The sequence below is a fragment of the Oenanthe melanoleuca genome, chromosome 3 (assembly GCF_029582105.1).
Source record: "Oenanthe melanoleuca isolate GR-GAL-2019-014 chromosome 3, OMel1.0, whole genome shotgun sequence".
Classification (NCBI taxonomy): Eukaryota; Metazoa; Chordata; class Aves; order Passeriformes; family Muscicapidae; genus Oenanthe; species Oenanthe melanoleuca.
This window is the reverse complement of record NC_079336.1, coordinates 71865344-71880229: the sequence shown is the minus strand read 5'-3', so window position 1 is coordinate 71880229 and position 14886 is coordinate 71865344. Positions and strand designations below refer to the sequence as shown.

Below are 14886 nucleotides of genomic sequence, written 5' to 3'. Positions count from 1 at the left end.
GCATTTGCCATGGCTTGGAAATGACTAGCTTGTTTCATGACAATCAAACATCCCATTAAGGGACCAAACTGAATCCCTTAATCACCACAAAGTTAAACACAACAAATATATTCCTAAACTGTATCAGGAAAATCTGTATGTCTGCCTTGTGAGTATATAATTATCAGTATTTCGACACAAAGAAGTTATGACATAAAAGCAGTACATAATTTATGGAGAAAAACACATAAAAAGAATCATATGTGGAATGCTTTGAAGTCTAAATGTACCCTGGTGCCTGGTATTGAAGTTAGTGACAAAGCTGTCAGGATTTCACCCTGCACACCTGACTTTAAGTTAGATTTTTCTGTTGCTTGTGATAGGTACATGACATCAACTTAAGGCTCCTTCCCGATGACTCACTCAGTGTCACTTTCTTACAGATATTTAAGTTGCACTTCACTTTCAGTATGCAGAAATGGCTCACACCCTTGCACTTACAATCAACATTTTAATAACATACAGAAAAGACAGAAAGATATAAGCAAGAAAAACAATTATCAAGAAGGAGTATGAAAGTGCATGTTAAAGCAGACCAGCTTCTTTAATTTACACCACCTCCTTGCTTGTCAGTACGCAAATTGCACCAATTTTGACTCCTTCCATTCTCACTCACACAATGGTTAGTGGGAGTAAGTTTGTCTAAAGGAGTCTTAGTGAAGACATGAATCACATTTCATATTGGCCCAGAACATTAAAAGTATAGGGAGGAAATGAAAGAAGTTCTGATAAAAATCAAAGCTGAATATTTTAGGAAAATTTTAGTAGAGGATACTTAGTCATACAATTCTTTACTTTTAAAAAGCTGAAAATCTGAAACCTGTGTGCCTTTGAAAATCTTAAGTCTGGATCTATTAGGGATTCATAATTTATGAGAAGTGAAAAATGCTATATTTACTTTGTTGTTTAGCTTCTTTCATTAAAAAAGTGCAAATCATAAAAATTAGGTACCTGTGACATGAAGCAGAAATACATATAACTTTTAGTCAGAGAATCCTTTGTAGCCATTACCAGACAATACACATTTTCAAATTCACCACTTCAAGCATTGCTCAGTATCACAATAACTAAAAGTTTGAAAATCTAAATTCACATGAGAAAAGTAAAATTAAATTATTGAGCTTGAAATCTTCAAAACCAATGACCAATCCATACTCAGTTCTACCATTTGCCTAATCCATCCACAAGAAGTACAAATTGTGATTTCCTTGTTTTGGATGTGCTTGAATTGCACAAATTTCAATTCCTCTTGGGAACTCTCTTGGGAAAAAATAAGTCCCAAACTGGCAGACTACGGATTAGGTGCACTATTACCTGCACCTTTACCTACCTCAGAACACCTCTGTTTTTTTCCCAACATGATTTCCAAAAGGACCGCCTCCGGAAGACGGCATTTCCAGGAGTGACGTTATAGCTTCAGAGACGCTGTTTCGATGGCACTGCAATGTCATTCCCAGAAGTACTACCTTCTGGAGGCGGGTCCTGGTGGGAATGATATCACAGTATGACAAGTATTGTCAGGGTACCTGCAGATAGGCACAGAAACTGGGTAATAAAATGCCTGCACATCCATAGTTATAATGAAACTGCACTCTTCTGCTGGCTATTCTTACCTTATTTCTTTGGTCTTCTTGAAGACAGGTTTTCCATCATTTTCTTCTCCAATATCAAAAAGGTCTGAATACAGCTCCTTATTTTTGTGGTCAACCTGGAAGAGTGCACACCTATCTGCATTCACCAGGTTTTTTGCATATATCTACAGACAGAAAACAAAACTAGAGTTAATGGTCATGAGTTGGATTACCTGCAGTCATTTACCTGATAAAAACATACATCCCTCTATGATAAAAGTTTTGAGAAGCTATCCAGTATGGAAATCTGTTTGAAGGAGCAATCTTTTTCGATACAATTAAAAAGTAAAATCTTGAATTCAATATCTTTTCTGTAAATTTCAGTGTTCTCTTCGAGAAATGCAGGAACATCATCAGAGACTTGAAAGTTTCCAAAAAGAAAATAGGCTTTACTATTTAATTGTTTCTCAAGGCTTTCCAAAATAATACATAGGGCTTTCCTCCCTCTATGTTTAGATGCTATTCATCTTTAGTTGATTTTAAACAGATAAGTTAGAGCAAGACCTAAGAACAATTTTGACTTTTTGCCTTAATCTTCAATGTAAATATATTGATATTCAGTATCTAGAAAAGACAGAGATAACAGGGAGGATAACATTTGCTTCTAAATAAGCCAAGTGTGCCTGTAATATGCAACAATGACCAAATGATCCTTGTGGGTCCTTTCCAAGTCAGAAATATTCTGTGACACTGTCATTAGAGGTATCATTATGGATTGCCCTGTGCAGGGGGAGAGGAAATGGCTGCAGCCTCCCCATGTCAGGGATAATCCTTGCACAAAAGCTGAGTCTTAGAAATTGTGCATGAACTAACCAAAGCCCAAAGGTACTGGCCACAGCCAAGGAAGTACCACAGTACAGCAACAGACTTGCATGGTCTCTATCTTACTTTGAACCAACAAAGATAGTTTTATCTCAGCAAAAATAACTCCCAGAGGCACTGACTGTCAGAACAAAATCTTGTCTTGGGAACATAGCAGCCCCTCACTGAAGTATTTGTCAGACATACAATAGTCCTTCTGAGAAAAAGAGGAAAAAGTGAGACAGGAATCAAACAAGGATCACTGTGTTAAGATGCCAAAACACAGGCACAAGAACCTGTTCTACCCAATTCAGATAAGTCTGCTGTGTTTCTTACTTGCTCAGAAAGTAGAGTAACTGCATGGCAGAGTATGATCTGAGGTGGATCTCTCTCCACTTTATATATAGCACCTACCTAGTCATTCAGCTACAGAAAGAGGCTAAAAAATCTTGGTGTGCAATGCATGCAGTTGGCACGTTTTAAGGATTCAAAAGATTTCCACATGAATGATCTCCCCAACTCTTTCTCTCATCTTCCAAAAATAAAAATAAAACAATAAAGTATTTCAGTTCATATTAATGCAGATGGACAAATGTTACACCTCGGCAGAAATAACCAAAACATATGAGATGAAAAATCATCAGTGGAGAGACTCGAGTTCTATGCCATGAGACGAATTGCACAGATACCATCTAGCCCAAGCCCGAGACTTGGAGGGCCCTCCCATACAGACTGAATCAGTGTTCAGGAAGATTCTGTTGTCTTCTTCATTTAATCCATCAGATCAGAAAAGTCAGGGAGAATAAGATCTAAGAGGAAAGATTTGTGCAATTTTTCCCCCTTAGAGCATTAAGAAATTTAAAGACCTTAACCACTTGGATTACTTATCCATTTGCTCAAAAGACAGTGAACAGAAACTACCAAAAGGACAAGGGGTCCAGTAAATGCATCTATTCAGATACTCTATCAGATTTCTTTGTAAAATCTACAACACAGTGTTGATTTTATACAATTAATCTTTTGTGGTTTAATGCATATGACTCAAGAACTTATCTTGGTCACGACTCATGCTTTACAAAAATGATTACTTAAACAGTACTAATTTATAAGTTGTTAATGGGATGAGAGGGTTTTACTTCTGTAAATCCCTTGCTCAAATCCTGACCATTGGTTGAAAGAGAATATCAGTACAAAAACTGTGTTCTGTACTGTCAATAGGGAAGCCAGGGACCACCTTTTGCACAAGCTGCCACTCAAACATATGGGCAAGAAAACTTGTAAGGCAACTTGAACTTATACTTCCCTTTCTTACATTTACGTTCAAAAACACCCTTATATCATTGGCTTTGCTGAGAGATTTTGATGAAAATAAAAATTAAAATAATGGAAAGAAACACACGTTATTTTTTTCTTTAATATTGCAGGAACAAATCAAACCATAACTGCAATCACCAAAGGGTGAAGTAGTGAGGTGAAACTGAATTCTGGTCTTTTCTCATAGTGAGACGCAGAATAAGCCATATAATATTAAAAAGCACACTCCCATAAAATGGCAATAAATGTACAAACACAACTCAGCTAATTGGCTCAAGAAAGAGACAACAGCTACATCTTAAAAGGAAGCTGAGTATGAAACATCACACAGGTTAAAATACAGAATCATGATGCAGCCAAGTGTTGGAAAAGATGATGAAAGAGTAAGCATATTTTACTGCCAATTGTGTTTTCCACCAGATCTCTATTCACAGGGAAGAACAGGAAAGAATATCAATATTTGCTCTCAATGCCATATGTTATGTTATACCAGTTCTTTTAAATGCTAAGCTATTTTTAAGAGGTTCATTTAAACTGGAAAAGTCAATGTTCAGAAATGCGTCCTATGTGCAGAATTCTTGACTGTGTACTAACTAGAATAACACAAACACTGTGGAATATTTTCCATTACTAATTCACGTTTCTAAATAAAACCACTTTAATGTTGTTTGCATTCTAACATCACTGTCTTTGAATATCTAGCTAAGAATATCACTTTGAAGGCAGGCATGTATCAGAGTACTGTTGGAAAGCAATTTTTTGAATGTGAGAATTTTAAACAATGGTATCACAGACCTGATTCAGGTTTACACTTCAGAACAAGAACTGCAGAATGCAATGAATATGCACAAAGCTAAAAAGCATAATTCACATATCCAACATTCAAAACATGTTAAAAACAACCAGTTCACGCACATTTGTTAACACTACTCAGGAAATAATTCTGAATTCAAAATTGATTTAGGAAGGCAAACTTTTTCTGAACAGTACTTTAATTCATTAATTAGTTATTTCTAAGGGAGGAACTAATCACTTGGCTTTAGTGGTTTCTATAAGACGTTGACTGTCACTGTAGTTATGGATGTAGTTTTTCCAAACTACTACTAGCTCATTCAGCAACTGGAAAAATACCCTAGGAATAATTTTTAAATTCTATCCCTTGGTACAGACAGTAACTTCTTCAGCAGTGTTTTGCAGCATGTAGCAAATTGAATTTAGGAAGAAGGAATCAATATAACATGCTGAAATAAAAGGAAAACCAGAAGCCTTTCTATTACAATTTTCAAACTTTCTCAGAACACAGTAGTAACTATTTAGTTCAGAGACAGTCGTGTTCCATTTCTTATGGAAGCTGTGAATGGTAGTTGTTGCAAAAATGGCAAATGAAGCCGTCCTTTACCACATTTTCAGTGCAGACACGTTTATATTGTCTGTATTATGTGCTCACTACAAACAGCTCGTATATTTCAATGACATAATGTCTTCAAGGGAAGGAGAATGAAGGGCTTTAACTATAACTAATAAACTTAGAAGTGAAAAAGACAACTTACCATTATATGTTCAAGTAGAGAATCTATTGCAACTATATTATCAAAATATGTTCTGCAGAGAAAGAGAAGTCAGTAAACATTGGCATTTAGTCAAACACTTCTCAAATGGGTGTCAGGGCTCTTGTTTCACTACAGCTTAACATAAAGCCAGAAAAGGTGAGGACAAACCACTGCACCTTGCAACTCAGACTGGCTTTGCTACAGCACAAGGACATTAAAAAATTGTCCTAGCTCTGTTCCCTTAAGCCATCATTCTACAGATTTGAGAATATTCTTTATTATACATAAAATTTTCTCTGCAGGAAAATGAAAAGACTACCAAATATTGCCTGCTGTGAACTGAATAGGCTCCTGCTGAGCAACACCAAAATGCATCAAAATGCTTTGGCACCTCTAACAAACTGAAAATTTTAAAAGCAGAAGCAAAAAAGGAAAAGGAGTAGAAAACAACAATGAAAAATCAATTTCTTCCAAAATATCAAAATATCTCATTAGGTTTACCTATGTTATGCTCTGAAAACTGAATAAAAGTATGTACTGCAGCTAAATCCATGTCATATTATCTAATCCTTAACACTAGTTAAAAGGTAACTATTTAAGAAACTCTTAACGGGTCTTCTCTATCAACACCAGTTGAGTTGAAGAAAGGGGATCATCTTGTAATTTAAAAAATAAAAAAGAATAAAAAAGAATTTCAGTTTCACAGCAAAGTGGTAAGTGTTCAAGGACAGTCAAGAACATTTGAAGATAAAGGTCAAACTTAGTAAAAGAAGGCTAAATCTTCCACATGCCGAGTATTAATAACCCTTGGATTACAATGTTCCCAGCAGACAAAAGGCATTGTCCTGTGGCCTTGAGTACATACACAGCTCAGCTCAGTTTGGGTCTAGTGGAGAGGAGATACATAATACACTGGTCTTACATCGTCAGGGACACAAAGAGGTGCAGCACTGCATACTCTGCCCTTTCCAAAATGTTACAGAACATGTCCCGGTGACATTGTACACTAACAATTTCCTCACTGAAAAAAAAAATTCCTCTTCCACGTTAAAATATATAGACCATATCCAAGAGGAAACTAAAAATTTTCTTGGTGATACAAATCTTTGCCTACATAAAGTTCATAAAGATATTATTAAATGATATTGCAGTTTTGTGCCTTAAAACACAGACTTTCTATTTTTGAAAGTTGAAACTAAAAAACTCTAGCAACTGATAGTGTTGCATGAGAATTATTTGCTTATAGAAAGACATAATAAATATTCGCATTATTTATCGTCATTTTTATCTTAAAAATGTAAAAAAATTACAAAGTTCTTTAAAATAATCTCAGTACTACGCCAGCCCATAAATCTGGGTAGATTAATATAGTTTTCTGGTTAAAAAACTATAGTTCAGTAAGGATGTCAGCAACATAAAAGCACTCTGGAAAGGAATATAATGGTGCAAGACTCAGTAAGAGTGCCCTTTGGGAGGCATGTTCTGAATTATGCTGAAATTTAAAAAAAGTCATCTTGAGGAAAAAAACTCAGAAAAACATCTGGCTACAACCAGCTTGCCCTCTTTGCAAGGGGCAGACTCCTCCCTGTGGTTTATTACTCTCCCTTCCAGCTGGGTCAGCTTGGCTGCCTACATTCCTGAGCAATGGCAAAGGAATCTTGGACATCCTCTAATCTCATCAGTTTGAGAATTGTTCAGCAAGACACACAGAAGTGTTTGCAGCAAAAATCCAAGACATCTCATTTTTCCACAGTATCATCACTACTTTGTGATGCACTTTGAAATTATTCTACCAACTAGTTTCCTAAAGCACTGTTAAGCACTCCAGACTGATTAACCAAAAGTACAGCTCTGGTTTACCTTTTAATTTATTGGTTATCTTTGCTATTTAGAGATCCTAATAGCAATGACAAACAAAAAGAGATGAAGGCAGAGCAGATCACCTAAGACACTAAACTGATTTTGCAAGTGCAAGCTCAAGCTTTCACACTTTTTCTGTGCTTTCAAATAAATCTTGCCTTATATAGCGATAAGAAATTAAAAGCAAACATATTACATGTAGTATAAGTCTCTGAAAATTAAAACAGAGACTTCAGAAAATGCAGGGGAAGAGGAGCGACATGGCAGCCCCAATTCTTCAAGGATTTAAGTCTAAAGTCCATATATTTAGGAATATATGCATTCATGTCCAAAAACTTGTTGGGAAAATAAGGGAAGCTGAAGCACACTAAATAACCTTCTGTAAAGTCCTTTCAAGCCTTCTAAAATTGCCATGAGACACGAAGCCTATCTGCCACATTTAACTCTGACACTCTGACAGAAGAGAAGGGAAAAAGAGCAGAAAAACTCCTTCAAAAGACTACAAGAATACATAAACTCTGTAAGGTATAAAGGCATGTCACATCTGCACCACCACCACAAAAAAAAAAAAAAAAAAAAAAAAAAAAAAAAAAAAAAAAAAAAAGTATAGCTCATTGCCACACATAGCACTTGCTCTTGTCCCTGAACTGAAGTTTTTCCATCCTCCCTAGTGTGTCTTTGCATGTGCTTGTGAGCTACAGTGAGTAGCTTCCACTACTGCTACTGAGTGAACACAGGTAGATTGGAAGAGCCACACTAGAAAAGCTCATCAAGAAGCAATGAGATCATCTTGCAAATCACACTTACTTCGATACATCAAGCAAGAAGTCATTCAGTTCAGTCTGCTTGGCAAGGCCCCGGCACACCTGGAAGCACAGATCATAGAACCATTTGCTCCAGAACACTGATGTCAGAGGGAAACTGAAGTCCCTTCCCTTTAATTTGTATGAAAATTTAATGTGTATGAAAAAAAATACCAGTAGTTGTGTGTGTGTGTATATATATCGATATCTACTTATATGCTACAGCACTGTATAAAGTTAAAGCTGAATTTGTGTGCTGGGTTTCAATCTTAGCTATCTAGCTGCTGAGTTAAAACTGTGAAACACAAGTACAATCTATCCTAAGACTCACTGAAAACTGTTGGGTTTTACACTTATGCTGTCTCAAAGGCTGTCACTGACTGTGATTATAGAATGAACATTTCCTTACTCAGACCCTCAGATCTTCTGAGAATGTCAAATATTTTGTTTCCTTTCTCCCTTACCACATTTTTACCAGTTTTTTTCCAGGCTGCAAAGTAGCATATAGACACAACTGTAGACTGACATCAGGCAAGTTTAACTAAGCTAAGCAACAGATGATATTTGCTCAACTTCAGGAGAAATCAGCATGAATATGAATACAGAAAACAGTGTGCATACTTCTTTTTAGAAGCAAAATGTTAGATGAAGCAAAGCTTTCAACTGTATCTTTACTTCACCTATTTGCATAGTCTGTATCTGAAGCACAACTGTAGGTCTGTGTGTTATAACAAGTATAACAAGCCTCTACCGCTTGTACATTTTACACTCAGAAAAATATCACTTCAAGCTAGCAATATCTTTCATCTGTGCAATGCAGATACAAAATGCCAGATCAAAACTCTTGCATTCTTCTCATGCAAAAAAACTTGGGAAGAGCAAGCCTTCTGCTTAGAAGAAGGAAGAGAAATAAAAATGATCAATGGACAATCTTGAACTTAACTTTGCCTGTTGTGTTTTGTTAGGTGTGAAAGACTTCTCAGTAAAGGAAGGTGAAGCTACAACTGCATGCAATTGCAACTCTACTATTGTACAAAGTCTGTGCCAGCTAATTTTGCCTAGATATGAACGACCACCCCAAAGTCAGTGACTTGCAGCACCGAGAAAATATTAGAGCCTAGAAGAGAAAAGCAGGTTGCTTCCTGCATGTCTTCTGATAAGTGTATGAAAGGCACCTTGACAAAAAGAATGTCATGAATTTCCTCCTGGGAGTTGACAGAAGAATCTATTTTAGCATCTTCTCTGAGTTGAGAATATGTTTAGTTTCAGTGTTACCATCTTCTGCGAGCTGAAGTAACAAAACCTATTAGCAAAGCTGCTGGGGTTTGCTAGAGCAGCTCGACACTGTGTGAAGCTCCATTAGGCACCCAGCTAGGGGCAGCATGAAGCATCCTTAGTGGCAGTAGTTACAGGACCATGAAGCAGCTAGCAAGGATGGCTTAAAATAGGCTTTGCTAGCAACACTTCATAATTTCAAACTGAATACTAAAGCAGGAGGAAAGCAACCAGTTAGCCTAGCAGTTGCCTTTCCACAAGAAAAAAACCAACACAATCCTGCAAAGCTGTTAGGATAAATCTGCTTTAACCATTGTTTAATTAGTACTTTGTCAGAATTTCTTTCCTTGAGTACAAATATTGTTTGTTATTTGACCTATGATTGCCAGTGAAGAAAACTACTTCAATGAACATCAAAAATGTTAGCATATTTTTCCAGGTTCAAGGCAGGGGCTTGAATCAATGCTGTAGCAACGGCCTCCACTTAAATCTGATCACAATCCATGCTCCTACTAAAGTTCTGGAAGACAAGTTAAACAATGAAAAAATGAAAAACCACTCACACTTACTTGTACTTGATGTATTGCTACTGAAGCCCATGCAAGATTTGCTGTTGCAACCTGCAACAAAAGAGAAGAAACTCTCCCTGAAGAAACTTTGAAAACTGCATATCAGTGACACGCCTTTCTTCTTTATCTACCTGCTAAGTAAATTGACTGAGCTATTTTAGACAGGCAGGCAGTAACAGTTTAAGAGAAGACAGTTATTTTGAAAAAGTCTCAGTGTACTTGTGAGTGTTTTAGAGCTTACCAATGGTTTTCAAAAGCAGAATTGGGCACCCATCAGCTCAGAAATACATCAAAACAAACATCCCTTAAGTTGAGGGCTTTAAAAATTACACTGTTGAAAGGCATCTGCCATACAAGTAAAATATGCCTTAACAGCTTTCTGGGGCTGTATCTCTTCAGCAATAGCTTCTTCCAGCTGTAAACAGGCACTGTTTCTTTCATCACTGTTTTGGTGGCAGAAGAACCAGACCTGATCCCTCAGCTCAAGTGTTTGAAGTATGGCAGTTTCCAGGCAACATTTCAAACAAATGTCATGTAAACTGCAGCTAACTATGATGTGCTACCATGCATAATCTCCTGTCCTTGAAGCACAGGAGCTTTATAAGAACACAGGGAACTGAAGCACAAGAGGTCAGCTTTTGCATACCCTCCTAAGGTATTTTTTTATTTTATATTTTTAAATGGAACACTTTGCACACATTTCATAAAAATTGCTAATGGCATCCAAAGGCTTTCTGAAACCTGAAAATGAAAAGAATGCTTTAGAACACTCAGAAAGTGACCTTAAAATATTTTTAATTTACTAATAAAATACTTCCATTTAGCAGCCAGTCTCTTCCAAGTAGAACATTCATGAACTTTAAGCTATTTCATGTAACATAAAACATTGATCTTTTCACAAAACAATGCATGTCTGAGACCTATCTGGATTATAGATTGATTGATGTAATAGGATAATGTTAAAAATTAAATACATTTTGTGTAGGCTGCAGAATTAATGAAGCCTGGTTTTGTATGAATGCCTGTTCTTCGTTCTCTGAGAAAGGGCAGTGGCACCACCACACTAATCTAGTCCCCTATCCTGACCTCTGCCTACCTGTGAAAAAATACAAGCTGAAGTGGCATTGACTACTCAGCTAATAAACACATGTAAACATCAGATGAATGCTAGGGTACTCAGCTTACTGGTAAACAAAATATTCACTTGACAAATACTGCTGCTGTTTTCCTTCTTTGGGGGGACTAGTTTTAGTATCTCTTGCCTGAATATCTTCTGTCCTTTTCACACAAATAATTCCTGTTCAGTACAGCTCAACTGCACCATGGTGGATCTCACGCCGCTGTCAAGACAACACACCTGGCTAGAACTCATTCCATTTTATCCTAACTGTGTGTCCAGGATCCCTTCTCTGGGGGATGGCACACAGAGAAATTCATCTTTACATCAGAGACACCTTAATGGGACATGACAGGATCCTCATCCTGACATTAAGCAAAGATGCACTTTGAACAATTTTAGTACAGCAACAGCCTTTGCAACACCTGCTCCATCTTCAAATCCATTTGTATTTGGCTAACAGCTCCTAACTTCAGATTGACAAATGGACATGTATGGACCATGCAGCTACACAGGACTTACATGATTCTCTAATCATGCATGCAGAACAGTCATGGAAAGGGGAAGATGAGTATAAATGGGAATATCTGGATAGGGAAGCATCAGAAGTTAAAAAAAGCGGGAGACAGCTTTACAAGTGTCACCTAGACTGGCAGGTCATCCAGGTACCAACACTTCTATACACAGTTTCTAAGCACATCTAAGTCAGAAGGCAAAGGACAGTGATCCTGACAACTCACAGAGTTGGGACAGGCTAGAGAGAGGCAAAAGCTCTCAGCTCCTAAAAGCTAAAGAAAAGCCTGACACAAAACCAGCACAAGGTTGTCAAACTAGAAAGAAACCAGGAGACCATAAGGACTCAGCAGACAGCACCCTTTTTCCTTCTGTTGCAAGGAATTCTGGAAGGACTACCTGGAAACCTGGTACTGGAAATACCACCTAGACAGACACATCTTGCTGCTAGAGAGTGTGTGGCAGTAAAAATATGAATGAAAATATCAAAATCTCTTTTGCTTCATATTTGATTTAAAGTAAAATCACTTCTCCTCCTGTAAGACCCAGCATTGAGACTTGATAAACTGTTGCTATAACATTGCAGCTCTCTGTTTTGCAATAGGGCTCAATCCTTAAGCCCAAACAGGAAAACTAAAATAACTAAAATAAAAGGAAACTAAAATAAATTTTAAAATCTTACCATAATGTAAAATAAAGCTGTACTGGAAACTTAAGATTGAGACTCAGGATAACTGAGCATTGTCTTTTTTATATAAAGTGATTTTGAGTTTTGATGTTTGATTTATACCTGTATTTAATTTACCTGTCCTGTGTTAACCTCTCTAACAACTCTGTATTGAGTTTATAATCAATAAAGAAACCTTGAATCTGTTTATCCACAAAGGGACACAAGGTAAAATTCTTGATGTGTCCCTCTACTTGTACATTTTACCTCCTCTGAGTGAAAACACGAATCACTACCTATTTTCTTTTTTTAATAAGAGCAAAAATCAAGGATGAAAAAGGTATAAACTCATGAGAGGAGCAAGAGAGGAGGTCTGGAGTGGGGGGAGGGATGGTGCTGCAGTCCTGACCTCCGTGGGGAGTGGGCACAGACGAGCTCACCTCTTGGTGACTGTGGTGGAAGGCTTCCTTGCCCCAGTGACGGTAAAGCTCCAGGATACCAATCAGGTCACCAATTGCTGTGACAATTGGCAAACACAGAACAGACTGGATACGGGTCCCCGACTCCAGTCCAGTACCTTTGGGAAATCGCTCATCCTAGAAAATGCAAACATCATCTGATAAAATGTAAAATCCGATAAGACATTAACAGGAAAGACATGGTGATGTTTTCCTCCCCCTCTTATCTGAACAAATCTGCAGAAAAATTACAAAAGTCACTAAACTCATCTCTCAGCATAATTTATACACAGTAGTAAGACATCTACTAAAAAATGTAATTTTAAAGTCTCAGCATTAATTTACATATACAGATAACCTTATTGATGCAAGGTCAGAATTAGCTGAGATATTACACCCAGCTTTGGGTTTGTTTATATGATGCTTTTTTTTCTTATCTCACTACAGCAAAACCACCACTTTATTTATGCCAGTTCAGATTAAATAAAAACCCAAACAAGCAACACCACCACTCCACCATCATTCCCTCCAAAAACCCCAAATAATTTGCAATCACAAAGTGGACTGCTCAGATATCAGTATTAAAGAGCAGACAAGAGTGCTTGCAAGAAAACAAAAATTTAAACTTGAGGCCAAGGCTTTAGGTTAGACAGTTATAATCCTCAACCAACTCTTGAGGAGGAAAATGTGTTCCCAAAAAAATTACACATAAGAGTAAGCATCTTCTTCCTCTGCTTACACATCCTGAATAAAATGGTGGAAAAGATACAGAAGCAAATGTTAAAATAATCCAACAAGCTGTGATAAAAGGCCCAAATACATAACTTTCAGTCCTCAGAGGGAATGTTCAAGGCTTTATAGCTTCACTTGCCTATGTAGGAAAACTCAGGCAGAGCTAAGAAAGCACCTGGATGTCACCATTAGTGAGGCAGCTACCAGCCAGTGCAAAATGTGCAAGACCCACTTGGTTGCACATCAGCCCTTCAGTACCTGATTCCCACCAGATGCTCCCTGCAGGCTCTGCTTAGGCAAGACAGACACCCCTTCAAGGCTGATCAAAATCTCTCACCTCTCAAAGAAAACAGCAAGTAATCTCTACCTTAATTACTAAGATGACAATCAATTTGAACAAATGACAGACAAAAGAGAGTGGGAAGCACTTTGAAACACGAGCCTTCTGCTTTCTCTTTTTAGTTCTGTCCTCCCACAAAAAAAGGGCTGGCAAGTCTACCTGCACGCGCTTCCCTTTTGCAGCTGAGCAGCTCCTAGAATCACATGAAGGCAAACCATCTCACCAAAATGAAACTTGCTGTTTGGTCAATGCATCACTGATACTAAATCAACAAAAAAGTTCAAAACCCCTCCCCACTAACCCCATGATTTTACTAAGAATGTAAAACCAAAACACAGAATTCTTGTATGTAAGGATATCACAATATTAACTGGAAATTACCAGTAACAATTTAAACGCTTAATTTCACTGAAAAAAAACATACCAACACATAACATCTTAATAGTCCAGGGTGAGTAGAAAGCACTGACTATTACTACAGGGAAAGCAGTTTTTGCCTTTCGGTTTTGTGGCTCTATTTAAGTGTACTCACATTAGGCATCTGGTCTTTGTTTATACCCAGGTTTGCCCAACTAAAGTCATACATATTTTTAACCAATAATTTCAAAAGTAGAGACCAATTCTTTCTTTTTGATCAAAGTATCCAAAAAGTGTTATTCTGGACAGAACTTGAAAACACAGGAAACACCAAAGAGAGAAGAGAATGTAAACTTCCTTGGTGTTCTCATAACCATAAGGGCTTGCACAAAGTACAGTTTAATACCAATTTCATAAAATTGAATAGATACAACTAGAGGATGAAGGGTTTTAAAAAAATTTAAAAGGGCAGACAGAGAGTGCTAAGAATTATCAGAATATATCCTTAGGAATTTCCAAATCCTGCTACAGAAAAAGGCTTGAGTTTTGATATCAGTTACATTATGCACTTTTCATGTATATCTACTGATACTATCAGTATTCTAGCTTTACTTTAGAGTATGTAGAGATAAAAAATCCTGATTAATAACCCGAATTCTGACTGATTTTCTTGCCAGTGTGAGCCCTATATTAAATCACATTTTCAAATTTGATTGACTACATGAAAGTCTTCTTGTTTGGTGTTAATATTTCAAGACCAAGAAGACCTCAGGACTTTTGACTGGCTGTTTTTTCCAAGTGACTGTGGTGCCATCATGTCCTTTACCTGACAGCTAAAAAAAAAAGTTAAAATAACACAA

At 37.1% G+C, this 14886-nt stretch overlaps 1 protein-coding gene across 4 annotated transcripts in view; it reads right to left on the bottom strand.

The window, feature by feature from the left end:
* Window positions 1–14886, bottom strand: part of PDE10A (phosphodiesterase 10A) — a 262818-nt gene that overhangs the window by 24636 nt on the left and 223296 nt on the right. For 3 of the 4 annotated variants that reach the window (XM_056487304.1, XM_056487302.1, XM_056487305.1), the window contains 5 exons: window positions 12580–12735; window positions 9843–9893; window positions 8003–8061; window positions 5336–5387; window positions 1653–1795 (listed from right to left, as the gene is read on the bottom strand). In XM_056487304.1, coding sequence (XP_056343279.1) covers window positions 1653–1795; window positions 5336–5387; window positions 8003–8061; window positions 9843–9893; window positions 12580–12735 — 461 coding nt within the window. The remainder of the gene's footprint in view (window positions 1–1652; window positions 1796–5335; window positions 5388–8002; window positions 8062–9842; window positions 9894–12579; window positions 12736–14886) is intronic. The other variant, XM_056487303.1, reaches the window with a different exon arrangement.